This window comes from Heloderma suspectum, chromosome 5, assembly GCF_057233095.1.
Source record: "Heloderma suspectum isolate Gila_16-S chromosome 5, 16-S_ref, whole genome shotgun sequence".
NCBI lineage: Eukaryota > Metazoa > Chordata > Lepidosauria > Squamata > Helodermatidae > Heloderma > Heloderma suspectum.
This window is the reverse complement of record NC_139462.1, coordinates 1,564,380-1,586,433: the sequence shown is the minus strand read 5'-3', so window position 1 is coordinate 1,586,433 and position 22,054 is coordinate 1,564,380. Positions and strand designations below refer to the sequence as shown.

General features: G+C 58.7%; 2 protein-coding genes across 3 annotated transcripts in view; both read left to right on the top strand.

The window, feature by feature from the left end:
* SEMA4F (ssemaphorin 4F) overlaps positions 1–14,367 on the top strand; it is a 41,262-nt gene extending 26,895 nt beyond the window's left edge. The window contains exons 2-14 of the mRNA XM_084855125.1: positions 2,676–2,827; positions 3,287–3,346; positions 4,113–4,211; positions 4,475–4,568; positions 5,708–5,839; positions 5,962–6,104; positions 6,361–6,536; positions 7,102–7,249; positions 7,364–7,586; positions 7,776–7,885; positions 10,671–10,828; positions 11,166–11,224; positions 12,832–14,367. Of these exons, the coding sequence (XP_084711251.1) occupies positions 2,676–2,827; positions 3,287–3,346; positions 4,113–4,211; positions 4,475–4,568; positions 5,708–5,839; positions 5,962–6,104; positions 6,361–6,536; positions 7,102–7,249; positions 7,364–7,586; positions 7,776–7,885; positions 10,671–10,828; positions 11,166–11,224; positions 12,832–13,457 (2,180 nt within the window). The 3' untranslated portion in view covers positions 13,458–14,367. The remainder of the gene's footprint in view (positions 1–2,675; positions 2,828–3,286; positions 3,347–4,112; positions 4,212–4,474; positions 4,569–5,707; positions 5,840–5,961; positions 6,105–6,360; positions 6,537–7,101; positions 7,250–7,363; positions 7,587–7,775; positions 7,886–10,670; positions 10,829–11,165; positions 11,225–12,831) is intronic.
* Positions 14,368–15,725: 1,358 nt separating this feature from the next.
* Positions 15,726–20,641, top strand: LOC146343471 (ribosome biogenesis protein WDR12 homolog). Of its 2 annotated transcripts, XR_014791914.1 has the most exons (8): positions 15,726–16,683; positions 16,887–17,067; positions 17,417–17,523; positions 17,623–17,769; positions 17,930–18,010; positions 18,521–18,733; positions 18,892–19,095; positions 19,750–20,145. XR_014791914.1 is itself a non-coding variant. In XM_084855147.1 (7 exons), exons 1-7 carry the CDS (start codon positions 16,462–16,464, stop codon positions 19,867–19,869), a joined length of 1,071 nt encoding a protein of 356 aa, XP_084711273.1. In that variant the 5' UTR covers positions 15,729–16,461; the 3' UTR covers positions 19,870–20,641. The 2 variants fall into 2 exon arrangements, 1 of the variants encoding a protein (XP_084711273.1); XM_084855147.1 differs by lacking the exon at positions 18,892–19,095 and having other exon boundaries at positions 15,729–16,683; positions 19,750–20,641.
* Positions 20,642–22,054: the final 1,413 nt, after the last annotated feature.

Here is a 22,054-nt window from a genome sequence, read left to right as displayed (position 1 = left end):
AGCTCTTCGAATTGTGCCCAGAAACAGACTGGGAGCCAGTGCAGCTGTTGTAACAAAGGTCACATGCTCCGCTTAACCAGCCCTGGTCAACAGTCTGGCTGCAGCATTCTGGACCAGCTGAAGTTTCCAAACACTTTCAAAGGCAGCCCCACATAGAGCTCATTGCAGTAGTCCAGATGGGATGTACCTGAAACATGCGTCACCAGGGCCAGGTCAGACTCTCTGGGAATGGGTGCAGTTGGCACACTAGCCTCAGCTGTGCAAATGTACTCCTGGCCATTGCTGAATCCTGCGCATCAGGGTTGAGGGCTGAATCCAGGAGAATACCCAGACAAAACCTGAATCATCAAGGGGCATGTAAGCCCATCCAACGCAGATTGAATCCTTATTCGTTTATCTGCCTTTTGACTAACCAAGAGCTCCTCTGTCTTGTCTGGATTAAACTTCAATCTGTTTGCCGTGATCCAGCCCATTACTGACCTCAGACACTGGTCTAGAACTTGCATAGCTTCCTTGGATGTAGATGAAAGGGGGAGAGAGAGTTGGATGTCGTCAGCATACTGGTGGCACCTAACCCCCAAACTCTGGACACCTCTCCCAGCCATTTGATGTATACGTCAAGTTGCGTGGGGGACTAGATGGAGCCCTTTGGAACTCCATAAGCCGATGGCCCTGGTGTGGAACTGGAGCCCCTCAGCACCACCTTCTGAGGCCGCTGCTCCAAGACGGACTGGGGCCACCATATAACAGTGCCTCCAAGTCCCATCCCATCCAGGTGGTCCAGAAGGATACCATGGTTAATGGTATCAAAAGCTGCTGAGGGGTTCAGCAGAGGTCCTGCACTGAGCAGGGGGTTGGACTCGATGGCCTTGTGGGCCCCTTCCAACCCTGCTATTCTGTGGTTCTGTGAGAGCCAGCAGACACGCACTTCCTCAGTTCCCAGGGCGGATCATCCACCAAGGCAACCAAAGCAGTCTCTATCCTAGAACCAGGCCTGATTCCAGATTGAAATGGGTCTAGATAATCCGCCTCATCCAGAAACCCCTGGTTCTGAGATGTCACCACAGGCGTTAGCACCTTGCTCAAGAATGGAATATTGGAGACCGACCAGAAATGGTTCAACACAGTGCAGTTCAGGGAGTTTAAAAAAACAAGCAACAAATTCTCACCACTCCACATTCTAGGAACTGCATGATGGAATTGCATTCTGTTGTAAACAGACATTTACCACCACTCTTCAAACTTGGCCCCACCCCAGCCACACAAATCAGCCAGGACCACCCATGTCTCACCTCTCCAAGGATCTTGTCCACATTCTCAGTGTGCGCACATGGAAGAGTAGCCATTATAACTGGACCAATGGGCTAAAGGCATGTCAGCTGGACTCATACCAACGATGGCATCCAAGCTGACATGGATGCAAGTGGTTTTATCTGCAAAGTGTCTTGCAAATTGCTCACAACGGGCTATTGAGTGGTCTACATTTTATTCTTGTGGGACAGAACGGTATTGGATTTTGACCACCAAAACAGCTCTGTTGCTGACTCTTCAGGCCTTACTAGCGGCCGAGGTGGGGGGCTGGTGGGAGCGGCGGATGTGGCCAGTGCTGGATCGATCTTGCGGTGTGCGGGAGAGCGGTCTCTTTCCTTCGTCCTCCTGACACACTTCTAAAGCAGAAACTTGCTGTGTGCCATCCCTGTGAGAGGTGAGACTAGGTCTGGCAGGCCACCGCCCAGCTCCCCTCCGCATCGTCCTGCGCTCCCAGAAGTTGCTAGGAAGACCTTAGTATCTCTGTGCGGGGGGCGGTCGAAGCAGGGAAGAGTGGCGGCATGACCCTGTCGGGCGCTGGGTCCTCCCTTCCCCTGCGAGGCTTTGGCTAGGAGATTGAGTCAGCCGTGCGCATGCTGTCTGCCTGCCCCCTCACCTGCCCAGCTCTGGGCAGGGCTACAGTTGAGCCTGTGAGTGATTTGCAGGTGGAAGCGCTGCTGGCGGTTGTGCCCTGGAGGCTTTGGGCCTGGACTGTGTGCTTCCTGCAGCTGCCACAATGCGGAGAGCAGATGCCCTTGTGGCCGGCCCTGGCTGGGGCAATGCAGCCACAGCCCACCGTGCGCTGGAGCGCCTCTGGCCTGAGCAAGGCAGCGGGGGCGGGGAGCGCTGGCTGTGTATGCAGGGTGTGTGCGTAACAGTAGGGCCCCCTCTCTGAACACAGCTCTGGTCGCCCCCCCCCGCCCTGGAAGGACCATCCACCGGGCTGCATCTGGCCTGCTCTTGTGCAGGAGGAGCGCTCCAGCCCACTCGGTGGATTTCCAGCCGTGGCCCCCCCGCCGCCCAAGTTTCGGTCGGGGTTGAGTGCCCACTTCGGCCCGGGTCCCTTCTGCTGTGTTCTTTACTCCGGAGAGGCTGGGTTGTTCAACGCGCTCACAGTAGGTCTGAAGAGAGGGGCTGGGAATGGCCAGAAACTGCGGCTGGGGCCGAGGGCACGCTCAGGGGCAGCCGCAGCGCTTCTTGGCCATCCAGCCTTTGCTGGCAGGGATGCGCAGCTTCCTTTTTCTTTGGCCCACAAGACCCAGAAGCTCCCTCTCCCCTTGCCCCAGCAACTGCTGCTGCTAAGCGCTGTCATTGCCTGGTGCTGTGCAAGGGCGTAATGTGTCATGCGCCCGGTGCTCTCGTTGCAGAGGTGGAGCTGATGGCACATCGCTTCTCCCACGAGGCTGTTTCCAACTACAGCGTCTTCCTGGTGGACTCCCATGCCCGCACCCTCTACGTGGGGGCCAAGGATGCCGTGTTGGCCCTGCCCTTGGACTCAGTCAGCCGGAGGGCCAAGAAGGTGGGTGGGGGAGCAGGAAGAGTTCCCCTCTCTCTGCCTACTCCCATGTTGTGCGCAAGAGGCCATGTCCACGCATTGATCACTTTGATTTTTCCCTTTGTCCATCACCCATCTCGACCAGGGTGGGTGGGGAGGTGTGGAAGAAGGATGAGGGGGGAGGTTTCGCTGGCTGGCCGTGGGGGCTCTCTGATGTGGGAGAGGCATCTGTGCCCAGGGCCACCCTGTCGCAGGCCCCTCTGAGGCTGTGCTCCGGGTTGGGGGGTGTCAGTCCCCGGACCCTGAGGATGGGGTGGCTGCCCTTGCCTCTCCCTCTTTCCTCCCACCCACCCTGAAGCTTGGAGTACAGACTTCGCTGCCCAGGACTGGGATGGTGCCCCTGTCATGTGCCCATGGTGAGGGTCGGGGCGCCAGCTGCTGCCCTACTTGCAGAACCAAGGAAATCGGATTGCTGTCTTTCAGATCACCTGGAGCGCACCTCTGAAACAAAGGGATTCCTGCACACAGAAAGGGAAGACAGAGGCCAGTCTTGTTGCTGCTATTTTGCGGGGCGGGGGGCTGCCGTTGGTTTGTGCCACCTCCCCCCCCCCAAGCCTCCTCTGGGCTCTGAGCATTTTCTGACATTTTCTTCTGAACCAGGGATGCTTCTCCACACCCCCACCAGGACCTGAAACCAAAGAGCCCTCCAGCGGGCCAGTGTCCCCTTGGTCAGAAGGCCCTCATCTCTCCCAGATGCTTACCACCCCCCACCCCCCGCATCCCAGCTGCCCTGGCTGTTCTGGGGCAGAGGCCTCCTTTTGCAACCAGGGGCAACCGGGAGCCAGTGCCGGCGGCTCCCTGCGCTCCGGGTTGCTGTGCGACCCACTCCGGCCAGGCTTCCCACTCCCTCCAGCTGCTGCTGCCCACAGCTCCTGGGCAGGGCCAGCCTGGGCAGGGGGCCAGCTGTGTCCTGTCCCTTCAGACCCTGCATGCCACTTGCCTGGGGAAGCCGCCCCCGGCCACAAACACAGCCTCTGTTGTGGGGTCGGCCAAGCCCCAGCAGGCACAGGTGCTGGTGGTGGGCCTCAAAGCCTCGATTCTCCCACACTCTGGGCCCTTCTCAGCACCAGCAGCCGGACTGCCTGGCAGCCTCGTCCTGCCACCGCCCTGAAGTTCTTCACCGCTGGAGAGACTCCCCCCAGTGCTTGAGGCTCTCGCCGCCAGCCCCCCTGCCCCCCTGCAGCCTCTGAGCCGCCCCTGGAGCAAGCGCTGCCTCAGCAGCTGACTGGCCTCCTCTTCCTCCTCGTAGGCCGAGTGTCGAAACTTTGTCCGCATCCTGGAGTTTGCCAACCAGACCCACCTCTTTGTCTGCGGCACATTCGCCTTCAGCCCGCAGTGTGGATACATTGTGAGTCGCCCGCCTGGCGTGGCCTGGGGCGCCCTGGCATCCCCCAGGGTTGGTGTGGCTGCTGTTCTGACTGCGAGTGAGGCGGGCCCAATCCAGCCACGCAGAGAGCGCTTTTGCCGCCTGCTGCCGAGGGGGGTGGTGCATTGGGGGCACCCTGCAAGCTGCTCCTCGCATGCAGGGAGGCCTTCCGGGGACGGGGGGCTGTACCCCTCCCCTCCACAGTTTGCTCTGTGACTGAGCCGGGGGGCTTTGATCCCTTGCAGAATACGAGTGATTTCCGCTCCGTGGAGCAGGTGGAAACAGGGAAAGGAAAGTGTCCTTTCGAGCCGCTGCAGCCCTCCTCCGCCATCATGGCAGGTACTGCAGGACGGGGGGCTTTTGAAGACCCCAGGCGTGCCAAACTTGAACGTGACGATGCTCGCAAGCTATGGGCCGCTGCCCCCGCCCTCCGCCCGTCTCCCCGGGGAGCTGTGTGGGTGGCTGGCCAGCTCCTGTGGGGCAGCTGGCAGCAATGGCCCCCAGTGCGAATGGAGCCCCCCCCCGCTCCTTATTCCTCCCAGTGTCTAACACTGTCGCACCAAATCCCTGGGGGGAGGAACTGACAGTCTGAGCAGAGCGCGGCTTGGGGTGGGGAAGTGGGATTTCGACTCCTCACCTGGAAAAATGTGAAGGAGAAATGGAAAAGAAGCTCTTCAATGCAAACTGTCCCGACGAAGACCAGCGTGATTTAGACCGAGTCCCACTTCCGCTGTTGCCTTCATAGGGTGGCTAGTGTGAAATGAGGGAGTGGAGTGCTGTGGGTGTCACAATATTCCCTGTGCAAACCGCTCTTAACCCTGAATAGGGTTGGGTGACCGCTGGGCTTTCTCTTTACCTAACCTGCATCGCTAGAGAATACTGTTGTGACCAGCGCTGAGCCTGGGCGATGGGTGAATTACCGGGACACAGCTGAAGGCATTGGTTTCCCAGCCAGCTCTACAGAGAGGGGGTCATAGAATCACAGAATAGTAGGGTTGGAAGGGGCCTGCAATGCCATCGAGTCCAACCCCCTGCTCAATGCAGGAATCCAAGTCGGAGCATCCCTGACAAGTGGCTGTCCAGCCTCGTCTTGAAGGCCTCCAGTGTGGGAGAGCCCACCGCCTCCCCAGGTCATTGGTTCCATTGTCATATTGCTCTAACACGGGTCTCTTCTGCATATTTAAAGGCGACCCTGAGGTGCAGGGGGAGCACTTCTGGAAGTCTTGCCCTTCCCCCAGATTTCTGGCCTGATCCTTCTACTCTTCCAGAGGCTGCTGGAGGGATTCATGGCCTGCTGCTGCAGCTGCTCCTTGGTCTCCCTTTGTTTTCAGTCTGGTCTTTCTCCTGTGGCACAAGTCACTCATATCCCCGCTTTATGTGTGGGGAGAGGAGGCTGACTAGTGGCAAGCACCCCACTGAGATGGGATTTGAACTTGGGTCCCCCAGGTACAAGGTGTAATGCCTCTTCTGCCCTCTAGATGGCGCTCTGTATGCGGCCACAGTCAACAACTTCCTGGGGACGGAGCCCATCATCTCCAGAGCTGTAGAAAAGTCCCCCGGAAGCCCCCCAGAGGTCATCCGGACAGAGAACTCCGTGACGTGGCTGAACGGTGGGTGAGCTGGCCAGGCAAGGTGGGCCAGCAGCCGCTGCCGCTCAGGCAGCCTGTGTCCTGGCCCAGGGACATCTTGGGGCAGGCAGAGATGGGTCTCTCTCTCTCTTTCCCCCGCCCAGACCCTGAATTCGTGGCCTCAGCTTTCCTGCGGGAAAGCGAGAATGGTGAAGATGACAAGGTCTACTTCTTCTTCACGGAGACGGCGCGCGAGTACGATTTCTATCAGAAAGTGAAGGTGGTGCGCGTGGCTCGTGTCTGCAAGGTGAGCTGGCCACGCCAGCCGAGAAGGCTCCTTGGTCGGCACTCATGGCGCTGCTCTGGAGCTGAGGCCCAGCGCCGAGCGGCGCCTCTGCCATCCTCTGGCACAGTGGGTGGGGCCTGCCTGCTCCCCTTCCTTGTGCCCGCTCTTCCTGCTTCCCACCGGGGGCTCTTGGCTTTTGTTGGGCGCCCCCCAGCTTCTCACAAGGGGATACCGTGCTGTGCTCGCTTGTGCCCCATCACTGCCCCTCCCTTTCCAGGGGGACTTGGGAGGCCAGAAGACGCTGCAGAAGCGGTGGACCACTTTCCTGAAGACGCAGCTGGTCTGCTCGGATCCTGAGAGTGGCACTGTCTTCAACACCCTGAGGGACATGGCCGTGCTGCATCTGGGCAATGGCAGCGCCCCGGTCTTCTACGGCGTCTTCGCAGCCCAGGGGTGAGAGAGATGCGGCCCAGGCTCGCACGCGGCGTTCCCTCGTGCGGGTGTGGGGATGTCGGTCAGCGCTGCGCCCGGCTCTTCTGTGAGGGCAGAGGGCACAAGAGGCAAGGATGGGCTCTCTTCTCCCCCGCTCTGCCTGCCAAACAGGGCTCTGGAAAGGCAACCCAGGCCCTGGGGATGGGCAGGGCCTGGTCTCCTCCATTCCTCAGAGGCTGAAGCGGGGACTGGAGGGGGCTTGTGCACCAGGACTTCATTCAGGGCAGCATCAGGGTTGCCAGCGGCACACTGGTCACCTGGCCTGGGGAGGGGGCTGTCCCTTTCAGGGTCCCCTGCCTCTGAATGTCCTGTGGGGCAGAAGCAGGTGGCTGGGATCAGGCTGAGAGGAGCCTTGGTGCCTCTTCCTCTCCACTGCATTTGCCTGTTTTATAGAATTTCTTATGGCAGTTGGTCCCGTATGCCACCTTGAGAGCGTTTTACCCCCAAAGGCAGCCTATAAAGAACTGTAAATAAATGAAAAAATAACTGAAGCATTGGCTGTGTCGTGCCGTCCTTCCCCTTGCAGGAAGGAGAGCAGCGGCTCTGCCGTTTGTGCCTACAGCGTGCAGGATATCCAGAGATCCATGAACGGGCGCTTCAAGGAGTTCAAGAGGGACTGTGACAAATGGACGAGCCTGACACAGAGCGACGTTCCTGAGCCGCGTCCAGGGGCAGTGAGTGACCCTGGCTGGGGGGAGGGGGCATGCCCTCAGTGCCAGGGGGTCGGTCGGTTGGTTGGTCTCTCTCTCGGCCCTCCGTGCCTCAGAATGTGTCCTCTTCCCTCGCAGTGCGTCACCAGCAGCACGAGGAGGGAGGGCTTCAGGTCCTCTCTGGCCCTCCCGGACCGCGTCCTGACCTTTGTCCGTGACCATCCGCTCATGGACGAGCCAGTCACCCCTCTGGAGAATGGGCCAGTGTTAGTTAAGCTGGACACACGGTACTGCCGGCTCGCTGTTCACCGGGTCAAGGCGCTCTCTGGGCAGGAGCATGACGTTCTGTACCTGGGAACAGGTGAGGGGGTGGGCGGGGCAGGGCAGGGCCAGGCCAGGTGGGCAAAGGGGGGGCAAAGGGGCAGGGCCCATGCACAGTGGGGGGTGGGATGGGTTGGGTGGGATCCGAGGAGTCTGGACGCTGCTAAGGGGCTTAGAGTCAAGCTGGCGTCCAGGGTAGACTGACCTCCCCTCTTCACCCCACCCCCAGAGGATGGGCATTTGCACAAGGCTGTGAAGATCGGCCCACGGCTCTCCCTCCTCGAGGACCTGATGCCGTTTCCAGAGCACCAGCCAGTCCGGAACCTGCAGCTCCACCAGGTGAGGGAGGGCCTTGCCCACGGGCCACGCTCTGCCCTTGCCTGGCCCTGGGGCTTTGGGGAGGGGGCTGGCTGCTGGCATCCATGGGACCAGCTTCTCTATGTGGGGTGTTTACACCTTCATGGGTTGGAGCTCTTTGACAGAGCTCCTCCCCAAAGACTGCTGAGTGTAAGATCATCGCGAGAGCGCTGAAGCTGGATCAGGCCAAGGTCCACCTAGTCCAGCATTCTGGTCCCACAGTGGCTGACCACCTGCCCCAAACAGGACGACCACAAGGGCTCCCTCCCACTTGTGTTCCCAGCGCCCGGCTTTCAGGGGCACAGCGCCTCCGGACACTGAAGGCCTGGCTGCCGGCCGCTCGGGGTGTGCCTCACTTTTGGACAAAGAACAGGGAAACGCAAGATGAGCCCTGCTGCAGTGCACCGAGGGCCCACCCGATCCGGCCTTCTGTCCCCACCGGGCCAGGCGCCCCAGGGAGGCCACAGCACTTCCCGCTCGCATCCCACAGCAGCGGGTGGACAGGGCTCGCCGCCTCCGATGCTGGAGGCAGAGTACCGCCACCGGGACTTGTAGCCACGCAGAGCTGCTCTCTTCATGAAGCAAACTTAGCTGCCCTGGACTAAGAGGAGAGGTCCTCCTACGGACTGGCAAACAGCTGAAGAACAGAAAGCAAGACAGTAGAAATAAATGGACACTTCTCGCTATGGAGGGGTGCAAACAGCAGGGTCCCACAAGGATCTGTGTTGGGGCTGTGCCTTTGAATTTGTCAATAAACCATCTGGAAGCAGGAGTGAGCAGAGAGGTGGCCAAGTCTGCTGACAACCCATAATTATTTTGGATGGTTAAAACATAAAGGGATAGCAAAGAGCGACGAAAGGATCTCTCCAAACCGAGCGAACAGGCATTAAAATGGCAAATGCAGTTCAACATAAGCAAGTGTAAAGCGTAAAAAATCCCAGCTTCACATACAAGGTGATGGGATCTGAGCTAGCAGTGACTGACCAAGAAAGAGATCTTGGGGCTGTGACAGACAACTTGATGAAAATGTCGGCCCAGTGTGCAGCTGCTGTGAAAAAGGCAAATTCTGCATAATTAGGAAAGGAATTGAGAACAAAACTGCCAGTATCATACTGCCTTTATACAAATGTATGGTGTGACTGCACTTGGAATACTGCGTATAGTTCTGGTCACCACATCTAAAAAAGGATATGATAGAGGTGAAAACAATGCAGAAAAGTTCAACCAGCTGCACTGGTTACCAGTGTGTTTCCAAGCCTAATTTAAAGTCCTGGCTTTGACCTTAAAGCCATAAACGATTTGGGACCAAGTTACTTGAAGGACTTCCTTCAACTACATTCATTCATTCATTCATTTGATGTATTAGCCGCCCATCTAGCCAGCTACCCGGCCACTCTAGGCGGCGTACAATAGTAGTAACACGAAATACAACAAATTTACATAATCAATTGAACAAAACAACATAACAGAACACCACCACTCTAAAGAACCCTAATCCACCCCAAATGCCAGCCTGAACAGCCAGGTTTTTAAAGCCCAGCAGAAGCTCATCAAAGAATGAGCCTATATCAGCCTGCTCACACTTTAAGATGAGAAAGGGAGACCCTTCTCATTTGCCCACCCATGACAGCAGTTGTGTGGGTGATCACACATGAGAGAGCCTTCTCTGCGGTGGCCCCACACCTTTGGAACAAGTTGCCATCGGAGGTCTGCCATGCTCCATCATTGCAAGCTTTTAAGAAGGCCTTGAAAACATATTATTTTACCATGGCCTTCTCTTGATGAGTCTGCTGTGCTTCCTGTTATTGCAGTCGTTGTTGTTACTGGTTTTATTGTCAGCTTTTATTGTGGTTTTATTGCTATTTTATTGTGTTTATGTTTTTATCACCTTTAATACCTTAACTGTTCTTATGTATTTAATTGCTGTGAGCTGCCTTGGGAGAACGTCTGTCCTGAAAGGTGGCCAAGGAATGTTTAAAAATAAATAAAATGCTCAAGGAGCTGATCATTTGGGACTTTTTAGCTTAGAAAATAGGCAAGTAAGAGGGGACATGATAGAAGTGTAGAAAAGTTTGCCAGGTGTAGAGAAAGTGGATTGGGAGAGGTGTTTCTCCCTCTCTTGTAATACTAGAACCCAAGGGGGTCCATGTGTTGGGATTAGTGGGAGATTTAGGACAAATCAAAGGAAGTCTCTGTTCACCCAGAGAAATGAATTAGAAACTATTAAAACAGAGCAAAGACGATCCCCCCCCCCCCCCCGCAGCCTGGTTCCTTCTGCCCTGATCTCAGCTGACAGCAGCTGGATCAGGGCAAGGACTGTGGTAGCCCTAAGAATACGCTGCCCCTCTCCTCTGACAGGAAGGCAACATGTACTAAGCCAAGAAGAACGGGAGAGCAGGGCAGCAAATCCACATCCAAATAATAGTGCGGAAAGCACATTAAGAAATTTACTGAGAAACTCAACTGGTCTCCATGGAAACTAATTTCAGAATGCTGCCCCATATTCACCTTGAAATGCCTGGCCTGGCCAGTATGAATCCTTCCTGGTTCCCAGATGGCACACTATTGGATCCAGGCTACATCCCTGTGAGAGCAGCTGGATGCTGAGCCTTCTGTAGCTGGGCTGGAGTGTCCCTCTTTGCCTGTGCTGGGGGTCAGAGGCCCCCTGGGCAGACTGTGCCTCTCCTTGTGCCCCCTGTTCACCCCTGGGGGTCCACTGAGCCCCCTGTTCCCACACAACCAGGGTCGTCTCCTGCTTTCTCTGCAGGACTGGCTGTACGTGGCTTCTGACAGTGAAGTGGCGCAAATCCGCACAGCCGCCTGCACCATGTACAGAACCTGCCAGGACTGTGTTTTGGCTAGAGATCCTGCTTGTGCCTGGAGCATAGGCTTGGAGGCATGCCAGCACCACCACGGCCGGGCTGGGTGAGTGCGGCAGACCTCCAGCGGCAGGCGGCTTCACACACCGCTTTCCTCTCCCCCAAAGCAAAGCTGCCTGGGCCCCAGCCCACCCGCGCCTGGCTCAGAGTGGCTTGCGCGGGCCCTTTTGGTCTCATGGCTCCGCCTGGGGCTGGGCCAGGAGGAACCAGGAGAAGTGGAGGGAGGCCTGGCCTCCTGCAGCTGCTTCCAGCGGCGGCTTTCTCTCCTGAGGGAAGGGACAGGCGCATTCACCTTCTCTGGTGGGCCTTGGGCCTCTGGCCGGCAAGGTGCAGGCAGGGCAGACACACCACTTTCTCAACAGCCTTTCTTTTCCTCTGCTCAGGATGATCCAGGACGTCACATCCGTGGAGGTGCTGGTGTTGTGCCCCATGGAGAGCAAAGGTAGGTGTGTGTGTGTGTGTGAGAGAGAGAGAGAGAAAGAAAGAGAGAGAGAGAGAGAGAGAGAGCGAGCACGGGTGGGTGGGCGGGCGGGCCTTCCAGGAGGGGGCTGGAGCCGTTCCTGTTCTGGTTGAGCAAATCCCTTGAGCTCTCCTCTCTGCTCAGCTGAGGCTGTGACATGTGGCGAGGGCAGGGCGGGGATGACAACCAGGGCTGGGGGCTTTGGTGGGCTGGAGGGGGAAGATGCTAAACCTAAGTTCTTGAGGTTTGGGCAGCAGTCAGATGTGTGTGTCCCTACAATGCTTTATCTGGGACCAAGCATGGATGGAATTCCACAAATGCTCCAGTCTAGATGGACAATGGACTGTTCTCTGTGGGTTAACTCATTCACAGAATAATCCGTGTCCACTGCAATTTAGAACAGGCCACATAAAATGTTTTCAACTCAAACTTCCACTTGGCTTGTGAAAAGCTCTGGCAATCACAAAGGGTTAAGTCCTAAGTGAGGAACAAGCCAGGAAAAGCCACATCTCTTGGGCTGGAGGAAGACAAAGGCAGTTCAAGAGTCCACCAGGCAGTGGCAGAGGCTTTGCTTTCTAAGGGGCTCCTCTTCCCCAGTGAAGAGCTGAATCCTAGCTCTCAGTGTTTGGGGGGTTTCCTAGCTTGGGTCCCTCACCCACAGTCTCCATTTTGCCCCTATAACTTCATGTTTTGCAATCTCCGTTGAGGGGGTCCTTCCCTCTTGCGTGCTGGATGTGGAACTCCCTGCCACCAGAATACGATTTGGCCAACCATATCCCAAAATGTCATTGAGTCTATAGCTGAGGGCCTCCAGCGTGACACCCCTCTAACCCCACGGACACCTCTCTTGGCGCCCACGGGACTCCCTGCCCCTCCTGATCTTTATTTTATTTCTTAAGAATTTTTTTTTAACTGGGAGGCTGGCACACTGCAAAACAAAGTGCCATCCTCCAGCACCACCTGTATTTTAATTCAGAAGAGTAGCTTTGTCTGTTTTGGAGCTCAGACCCCGCACCTCTCCTTTGTGCTTAGGCTCTTAGTTATTTACCCATTACATTTATATACCACCCAATAGCTGAAGCTCTCTGCACGGTTCACAAAAATTAAAACCACAAAATACAGCATAAAATACAATATAAAATATAAAAGTTTAAAACTACAGTATAAAAGCACAACCAGAATAATACCTACCAACAGCAGCAGATTAAAAACAATAGAACCAACCGCCCATTTGCCTTCTGGGAAATGAGTGGCTTGTAACTGGCTGTGCCCCGATGGCAGCCATTTTGTGAGACTGCCCACAACACACACTCCAAATTCCAAATATGCCCACCAATCCATAAGGTATGGGGACCCCTGGTCTAGGGAAATTCAGATCAGGTGGGAACGTCAGCAGCTGCTAGGAACACTTCTTCTGACGCTTCGCTGTGTTCTGTGTGCTGCGCTACTAGAAGCTTGGAGCAAAGGATGGGAGCACCAAAGCTCTTGCCTGCTACCCTGTAAGTGGTGTGTGTGTGTGTGGGGGGGCGGTCCTGGCATTGGCTGCCCTTGCCTGGATGTCCTCTGACCTTCTGTCTCCTCCCTGGCAGAGGTGCCCACGACCGTTGAAGTGCCAGCATTGCTCTCTGCCCGGGTGGTCCTGCCCTGTGTCCCCCAGTCCGCCTGGTCCAGCTGCGAGTGGCAAAGACCTTCCCAAGAGGCATCAGCCTACATCGTGCGTAGCGATGGGCTAGAGTTTACAGTGGCAGCAGCAACTCTGGGAGAATACACGTGCCGCTGCACAGAGTCCGGTGTGGGGGGTGTGGTGGCTTCCTACAGCCTGGTGAATGCCAGCCAGGGGAGACTCGGTGCCTTCAGGTCAGGGGAGCGCAGCTACAGCGTTCTGGTCGGAGTGCTCTGCTTTGTCTCGGGCGTCATTGTCAGCAGCAGCTGCCTCCTGCTGCACGAACGGCGGCGGCGGGAGCGCCTTCAGCGGGAGCTCATCTGCCATGAGCGGAATGGGCTGGACCTGATGCAGTCGACGACCACGAGCTGCAGTCACGAGCCGCACACCCCGAGCTCTCCCGAGGACGAACGCCACCCGCTGGCCACGGCAAAGAAGAACGGCAGCCTCAACGGCTACCCCCATCTCTACATCAACGAGCTGGACACAGAGCAAGCCCGCATATACCTGGCCGGGGTGCCCCTGGCCAAGTGCGACGAAACCTCCATCTAGAGCTCACTCTTCTGCTCGCTCTTGCTGATGCCCCGTGGAGGAGGGCTGGCTGGCGGCTGAGACCTCTGCTGGGCTGGGGCATGCCCCGTCTGTGGCGCAGGGCCAGCTGGGCTCCTGTGGTGGCCAGAGAGGGCCTAGCCAAATGACTTCCTCGTACAGCAGGCCTCACACAGAGGGCCTTCTACTCCACCCTCCGGGTGGGCAGAGAGGGGGGTGGGGGCTCCATAGAAAGCCACCGGACCGGGCGTATTTCTGGGGCCTGGATACGTGCTTGGGCACTTATAGCTACTGTTTGCTTTCCAGAGCTTTTCTCTGCCTGCCTCTTGCCCTTCCTGCTGCTCTGCCACCTTGGGGGCGTGGGGCCAGTTTCTCAAAGTTGCCTGACATAATCTGTTCCCGAGTAGGCAAGAGGAGCGAGAGGGACAACTGGCCTGCCCAAGTGGCAAACGGGCCGATACCCGGGCAAGCCTGGCCCTTGCTGCCGCTCTGCTGAAGTGGTGGTGGCAGCACTTGGAAAGGTGACTGAGAAGGGTGAGGCTGACCAGTTCCCGCTCCTGTCCACCTCCATTTCAGTCCCCGCAGCTACACTTTGGACAGGGGCTGCTCCCTACCCCTTTGCTGCTCTGTTCTGACTGATAAACATGAAGGAAGATGCGGTTGCCTACAGGCCATGTTATTCCTTGCCTTGGAATGTGGCCAAATGTGTGCTCCCCTTTCCCCTCAGTCTCCTCCTTCCCCCCTCCCTGCCCCATTGTGGTGTCCCATGAGGTATCTGCTCCCCAAGAGTCAGTGCCAGGGGCCACTTTTCTGTGAAACGGGTGTGGTGTCCTTCTACTGTTGTATTTTTGTTGTGGAACCTCTTGAATTTGTGACTTATTAAAAAGAAGTAAACTGAGGAGCCCACTGGCTGAATTCTTCCCTTTGGCATCTCTGGGACAGCAACTTGCTTAGCACAGCTGGCCCCAAACTAGTAGGTCTGCACAAGTGAGTCTGAAGAAGGCACCCAGGAACATAGCCCAGCCTCTGCCTGCCCGTGGACAGAGGCGCATGCCTCAGACAGCCACTGCGCCTGCTGGCAAGTCCCTGTCCTTCCTACAGCACACCTTAAAAGGTTGGTGTCCTGCTGCTGCAGCACAGCATCCGCCCCCTGCACGTCATCACCTTCCTTGCTGTCCTTCCTCTCTGTCCCTCCTCCTCCTCCCCCCTGCTGCCACGGCTGCTCTTCTCAGAGCCTCTGAACTGCTTTTGGCCCTGTAAGGGGCAAGCACACGGGCTGAGAGCGGGGAGGGGGAGCTAAGCAGTGCACCATTCCAGCTTTTGGCAATCTGTGTGAGGAGGCGTGTGTATTTACAGGACCGCTGCTTGTCCCCAAATAGCTCTGCCCCATCACCCCCATGCAAGCACTGTGGTGTGACTGTGGGAAATCTGTTTAGGAAGATGGAATTGCTGCACCGTTGGCCTGTTAGTGCCTGCACCCTTCAGCTCCGGTGCCTGAAAAAGACCAGGTAATTCAATAAAGCTCTCAGCCACACTGGCCCCTGTGAGCTGCCAGGCTGTCCTAGGGAGGTGGCACCTCTTCCAGAGAGCTGGAAGAGGCCTTGCACTGCATTTGTTTGGCCTAAGTGCTATGGGACAAGGCCTCCCAGGGGAATGGAGGGAAGCCAAGACCAGCATGGTCCAGTGCAAATGACATTGCCTGCAAAGGCTTGGATTTCTGCTTCACAAAGGAAGGAACAATAAAACTCAGCAAAAGCAGGAAGGCAGGAGCGTGGATCCTAAGATATTGCAAGGAAGTAAGAATGCAAGAAGAGCCATGCTGGATCACACCAAGGGCCCATCTCGTCCAGCAAGTGGCCAACCAGCTGCCGTCCAACGGGAAACCCACAAGCAGGACATGAGTGCAACAGCACCCTCCTGCCCATTGTCCCCAGCGACTGGTGTAAACAGGCAGACTGCCTCTGACGCTGAAGGTGGCACATAGCTGTCAGGACTCGGGACTAGCAGCCACTGAGCGCCTTCTCGGGATTTGCGGACGTCCCTCGTCACTTCGGCTGTGGCGCCGCCACCGGCCGCGTTTCCCCGGCCGCTGAAGGGCCGAGGGCCTCCGGGACACTGACAGACGCTGCCGCGTGGCCTGCGAGCCTCCTGCCGTCCCGGAAGGCCGATCTAGGCCGGGCATGAACGGAGCGGCCCCCTTCCCACGCAGAGGCGACAAGGGCGTGAGATCGACTGGGCTGCGCGGTCCTGAAACGCTCCGGGAAGGCCCCCGGCCCAGCCGCGGCGGGGCCCCGGGGCGCGTCACCCCGCCAGCGCAAGGCGCCACCTCTCGCGCCGCGCCCCGCCTGCCCCGCCGCCGCTGCGCGGCGCAGAGGGCTTGCCGGCCTGGGGGCCGGCACGGCTCTCGGTCAGGGCGCCGCCGGGCTTCGCCGGTGCCGCGGCAGGGGCGGAGCGGCGCCGGAGGACACTCCGGCGAGGCCGGCCAGTGGCGGCCCGGGAGCCGCGTCGCCCCCAAGCTGCCCGGCGGCGGCGCGGCGGCCCCGCCTCTCGGCCGCCCCGCCCACAGAGGGTCCCGCGCCGGGCGCAGGGGGCGCGCCCCTCGCGAGGGCTCCCGGCGGCGGCTGCGGAGCGGGCGGCTGCCGTGCTGGGCTGCCCGGCCGTTCCGCGAGGCGGCGGCGGCGGCGCCCCACTAACGGGCGGCGGGCCGGGCCCGGGGGCGCGGCGCTCGAGGCCGGCAGCCGAGCGGCCGTCGCCTAGGCGACCGTTTGAATCGCGGCGGCGAGGCGGGGCGAGGCGAGGCGAGGCGAGGCGAGCGCCGGAAGGCGAGGCCCGCCCGCGCCGTCGCTGCGCCCTCGCCGCCGCGCAGGCGGGGCTCCGCCCCGGGAGAGCCGCGAAGGCGGCGTGCGGCCCCCCGTCGCGGGGCCGGCCCGCCCGCTGGCGGCGGGCTTCGCGGCGCCCGCCTCTCGCGGGCCGGGCCGGGCCCGCGCCGCCCCCCCGGGCGCCGCACATGGCGCAGCGGCGGCTGGCGGAGGCGCTGCAGCGGCCGCGCGGCCCGGCCCTGGCGGGGCGCCGCAAGGAGAAGGCCGAGCGGGCCCGGGAGGGCGCCCCGCGCCGCCTGGGCGCCCCGCGCCGCGTCCCGCTCGGCAAGGACGCGCACGGCATCTACGGCCTCTGCTTCGGGCCGGGCGGCGCGCAGCTGGCGGCCGGCTTCGGCGACGGGGCCGTGCAGGCAAGTGCGGGCGGGCTGCGGTCGCGGGCCGGAGGCGGCGCCCGCGCGGGGTGCCGCTGAGCGCCTGGGGAACAGCCGCGCGGCCCGGGCCGCCGGGCGTGGAGGCGGCTCGCGGCTCCGGGCGGGTCCGCGGGGGGCTCCCAGCCCCGGGGGCGGGCCGCGCCGCGCCGCTTGTGCGCTCAGGGGCCTCCGCCCTCCTCCAGCTGGTGGACGCCGCGACGGGCTCGCCGGGCGGCTCCTTGTTCCCCGGACACCGCACGCGCCACGCCGTCACCGCCGTGAGCTTCCACCGGACAGAGCCCGGCCTGCTGCTGGCCGCAGGGGCCGATGGCGTCGTCTCTGTGTACGACCTGCTCTCTCGGCGCCCGGTGGCTTCGCTGACAGGTCAGTCCGGGAGCGGCTTCTAGCCCAGATGGCCGTGTGCCACCCCCAGTGCCAGAGGCCGTGCGCCTGTGCGCGCCAGCTGCGGGGGGACGCGGGCGGGAGGGTGCTGCTGCGCTTGTGCCCTGCGGGTGGGCTTCCCGTAGGCAGCGGGGTGGCCAGTGTGTGAACGGAACACTGGACGAGGTGGACCCTTGGTCTGATCCAGCAGGCTCTCCTTTTGTTCTCTGTGGGGAGGGAGCCCTTCCCCTGGCAGCCCAGCACCAGTGGACAGATGCTGCTGTCCCTGATTTGGGATGGGTCTGCTGCTGACAGCCGCATCCTGGCTGTGTTGCTCTCCTTCCGCTCCCAGAGAAGGAAAACGAGATCAATGCCATGGACTTCTGCAGGGACGGCAGCGCTTTTGCTACAGCTGGCAAAGACCGGCATATCCGACTCTATGACAGCCACACTAACCAGGTGAGCAGAGGGACCTGCATTGTGGGGGAGCACCAGGCCTTCATAGGTGCAGGCAAGGTGTTCCTCCCTCTCCATTTAATCTTCTCTCCCTCCACTCAGCTCTTTCACATCATGCGGGCCCCGGATTTCATGGCTGGGGATGAGTTCACTCCCCATAGCGGACACTCGCGGCGGATCTTTGCCTTGTGCTTCCACCCCACGGAGTTGCATCTCTTCCTGACAGGTGGCTGGGACAACTCTGTCAAGGTGAGTCATGCCCCAGGGGCTGCATTTCCCGACCTACCCCCATCGCCCCAGGCGTGCCTTCTTGGGGGCTGGGACTTGATCTGTGCCCTCTGCAGGGGCAGTGGAGTTTCCCTGCCTGGGCTGTGGGTGCAGAGCTCACTTTTTCTCTTCTCTGTGTCAGGTGTGGGACAAACGTGTGCCCAAGGGGGCCCGGAGTGTGATTAATGGTCCTCACATCTGTGGCCCTGGTATTGATGTCAAGGTGAGAAAGAAGAGTGGGGCTGGAGGTCATTGGGAAGGTGGGGTTGCCAGGAGAGCCCTGAAGCTGGGGCAGACCAAAGTCTGCGCTGGTCCAGCATCCTGGCACAGTGGCCAAACAGGTGCTCCAAGCGGGATGTGAGAGAGAGAACCCCCTTCCTCCCCTGTGCTTCCTCAGAGGCTGGTGCTTAGAGGCCTGCTGCCTTGGTCCTGAGAGTGCTAGAAAGCCATCATGGTCTCCCATCTGGAGTGAGTGACCCAGGGCTGCTGCAGGGCTCAGTTGATCACAACCAGCTGGCCTTGGGTCAGTCACACTGTCAGACTTGCAAGGGACTGACACTGAGATGCACAAGCCATGGTTTATTGTAGAGCGCACACCGATCTGAAGGAGTGTGTTCTCCAGCCCTTCCACTGGACTAGGTTTTGAACATGCAGCTGCACAAAATGTGTTGCTTGGCCTGGCAGCACAATTTGTGTGGAGCTGACACCTAACCGTTGTTTCCTCCCCAAACAGGGAGACCAAGTCCTGACTGGCTCATGGGTGCCCCGCAACGCTCTCCAGCTCTGGGACTTGCGTATGTCTCGGCTGTGGCAAAACCTGCCCTTCCCTGGGAGCCCCACACAGGGAGAATTCCTCTATTCAGCCCAGTTCTGCATGGGGGATGTGGTACTGGCTGGGGGCAGCGGGACCAGCGGGGCCAGCCTTCTCCACACGGGCACCGGTCAGGTAAGGAGTACCTGGGGCTCAGCGTCTGCGGGAAAAGCTGGATTCAGAGTGGCAGACAAATGGAGGGAGGGCGGGCATTCCTAGCTCTCAGGTGCAAGAGCTTTTGAAAGTGGAGCTGGCGGGATTGAACCCAGGGCCTTCTGTGGCATTGTGCTTAGAGCGACAGATGGTGACTGGCGACCCAGGTTCAAATTCCAACTTGGCCATGAAGCTCACTGTTGTCCTTGGGGCCAGTAACCCACTCTCAGCCTCCCCTTGAACTTCTTGCAAGAAGGATGGGCTACACGTGAAATGGCCACGCAATCAGTGTCCCCGTTGCGGCAAGGAGGGCAGTGGGTCTCCTTGCTGGGCTGTTTGCACTGGTAAGCACAGTCGTCATAAGAACATAGGAGCTCTGCTGGATCAGACCAAGGGTCCATCTGGTCCAGCATTCTGTTCACACAGGGACCAACCAGCTGTCAACCAGGAAACCACAAGCAGTAGATGAGCGCAACAGCACCCTCCCACCCATGATCCACAGCAACTGGTGTACATAGGCATACCGCACATGGCCTGATGGCGCATGGCCATCAGGACTAGTAGCCATTGATATCCTTTTCCTCCAGGAATTTGTCCAACCATCTTTTAAAGCCATCCAGATTGGTGGCCATCGCTACGTCCTGTGGTAGCGAATTCCATAGTTAAACTCTGTGCTGTGTGAAGAAGCCCTTCCTTTCATCTGTCCTGGATCTCCCACCAATCAGCTTCATGGGATGACTTCAGGTTCTAGTATTACGAGAGAGGGAGAAAATACACCTCTCTCATGTCTCCCCTGACCCCCCTTTTTTCCAAGCTAAACAAACCCAACTGTTGTAACCATCCCTCATAGAGGAGATGCTCCAGCCGCTTGATCATTTTGGTTGCCCTTTTCTGTACGTTTCCAGCCTTTCCTATCCCCCTCAGGCAATGTGTGTAGAGGGAGTCTGTGGTTGGACCTCTCCAGTGACACCTCCCTTCTCTTTGCCTGCTACCCCCAGGTGGTCGGGGAGATCCTGCTGCCTAACAAGCCAGTCCACGTAGTGGCATCGGCACCTGGAGGACTCGCTGTGGCTGTGGCTGGTGCCGGAGGAAACCTTCACCTTGCAGAGCTGTGCTGAGTCCTCCGGGCACCCAGCCCGGGAGCTGAGGTGGCTGCACGCGCAGCGGCCGTCTTGGGCAGCCACCAGCGCCCTCAGCAGCCTCATGCAAGCGGCCCTGCCCCACCCTTGCAGGTCTGGTTCTGGCCCACGTTGGTCCCCCTCCCGCTTCCTGTCCTGCCCCGTGGACGCCACATAGTTTCTAAGCGACAGGCCCCATTTCAGCCATGGGCTGCATGGAACAGGCTTCCGCCTGTCCAGGACTTGTGCAATAAAGCTTCCTGTATGTTGAGAGGTGACTGGCAGGTCGGGGGCGGGTGTCTTGTGTTGGAGCCCCTAGCCAGGCTGCAGCAGGTGGGGTGGGATGCCTTGCCTCATCTGAGCGGAGGAAGGTGGTGGGGCAGGGTCAGCCAGGGGTGTGGTCGGGGTGGGGGTCATAGGAGGCTTGCCAGCCCTCTGCTCTTTTCATCAAGCCATGGCCACACAAGGGGCCCTTCCCAGTACATCAGAAGAGCCCTGCTGGATCAGACCAAGGCTCCAGCTAGTCCAGCATTCTGTTCACACAGTGGCCAACCAGCTGTCAACCAGGGCATGAGTGCAACAGCATCCTCCCACCCATGCTCCCCAGCAACTGGTGTACTGCCTGTGGTACTGGGGGTAGCCCGTAGCCATCAGGACTGGTAGCCATTGAGAATCTTTTCCTCCATGAATTTGTCCAACCCCGTTTTAACACCATCCAAACTGATGGCCATCGCTACACCCTGTGGTAGCAAATTCCAGTGTGTCCACTCTGTGCTATGTGAAGAAGCCTTTCCTTTTATCGCGCCTGAATCTCCCACCAATCAGCTTCATGGGGTGACCCTGGGTTCTAGGATTTTGAGGGAGGAAAAAATGCCCCGTCCGCATTCTCCACACCGTGCATAATTTTGTACACCTCTATCATGTCTCCCCGTACCCTCCTTTTCTCCATGCCAAACAATCCCAGCCATTGTACCTTCCTTCATAGGGGAGATGCTCCAGCCGCTTGAGCATTTTTGTTGCCCTTTTCTGCAGCTTATCCAGCTCTACAATATCTTATCTTAGGTGTGGTGGCCAGAACTGGGCACGGTATTCCAAGTGTGGCCACACCATAGATTTGTATGGGGCAGCATGATGTTGGCAGTTTTATTCTCAATCACTTTTCTAATTATGTCTGACACGGAGTCAGCCTTTTTCAGTGGCCGCACACTGGGTCGACATCTTCACTGATCTGTCCTCAACCCCCAGATCTCTTTCCTGGTCAGTCATTGCTAGCTCAGATCCCACCAGGCCATACTTGAAGTTGGGATTTTTTGCCCCAACATGCATCGCTTTACACTTGCTTACATTGAACCGCATTTGCCATTTAGTTGCCCATTCTCCCAGTTTGGAGAGAGCCTTTTGGAGCTCTTCACAATCCCTCAGGCCCCAAGTATCTGCGGCATACAGATGTGTCCTGTGGAACCCTGGCCCCACCTTTTAAGAAACTTGCTGGGGAACAACAAATTCCTGAGCAGCCTCGGCTACACTTTTGCAAGGAGAGTGCGGCCCACCCATGTCTCCTTACCTCTGCCTGGACCTGCACTTTACCAGGCGTTACTTCACAGACTGTTTATCCAGCCCCCAGAGCTTCACCGCTCCCCAGCGCTTGCTGCTGCTCCTTCCTCGCATCCCGATGTCCCGGGCTGAGACTCAGGGAGGAGGCCCCATGCCTCACTGCCTGAAAAGAGGCAGGGGTGGAGAACGGATTTGTGGGCGGCTACTGGCCATGGTAGCAACAGGGAGACTCCACGCTCAGAGGCAGCAGGAGCACAACTCCCGAGTCTGAGCAGAGGGCACTGGCCATCTCCTTTGGCTTCCAGGGCCCTGTGGAGATGGGGTGCCGAGTCAGAAGGGCCTGCGCTGAAGATGCCTCTGCTTTTTTTGTTCATTGGGCTGCAGGAGGAGTGGGATGCTGAGGCTTCAGCTCAACAGACTCATCCCTGTGTAGGGCTAGTCAAGCAGGAGTTGGGCAGTGGTGGGAACCAGGCTCAGCCTTGCAGTGTGTGTGTGCGTGCACACGCAAGAGAGTGATTGGCTTCAGGGCCCCAAGATGTTTTGTGCCAGCACCAACCTTTGCCTCCTGTACTCTGGGGCACACCCAAGCCAAACCACCTGCAGGGAAGGGAGGCAGCCAGAGTTCCCCTGG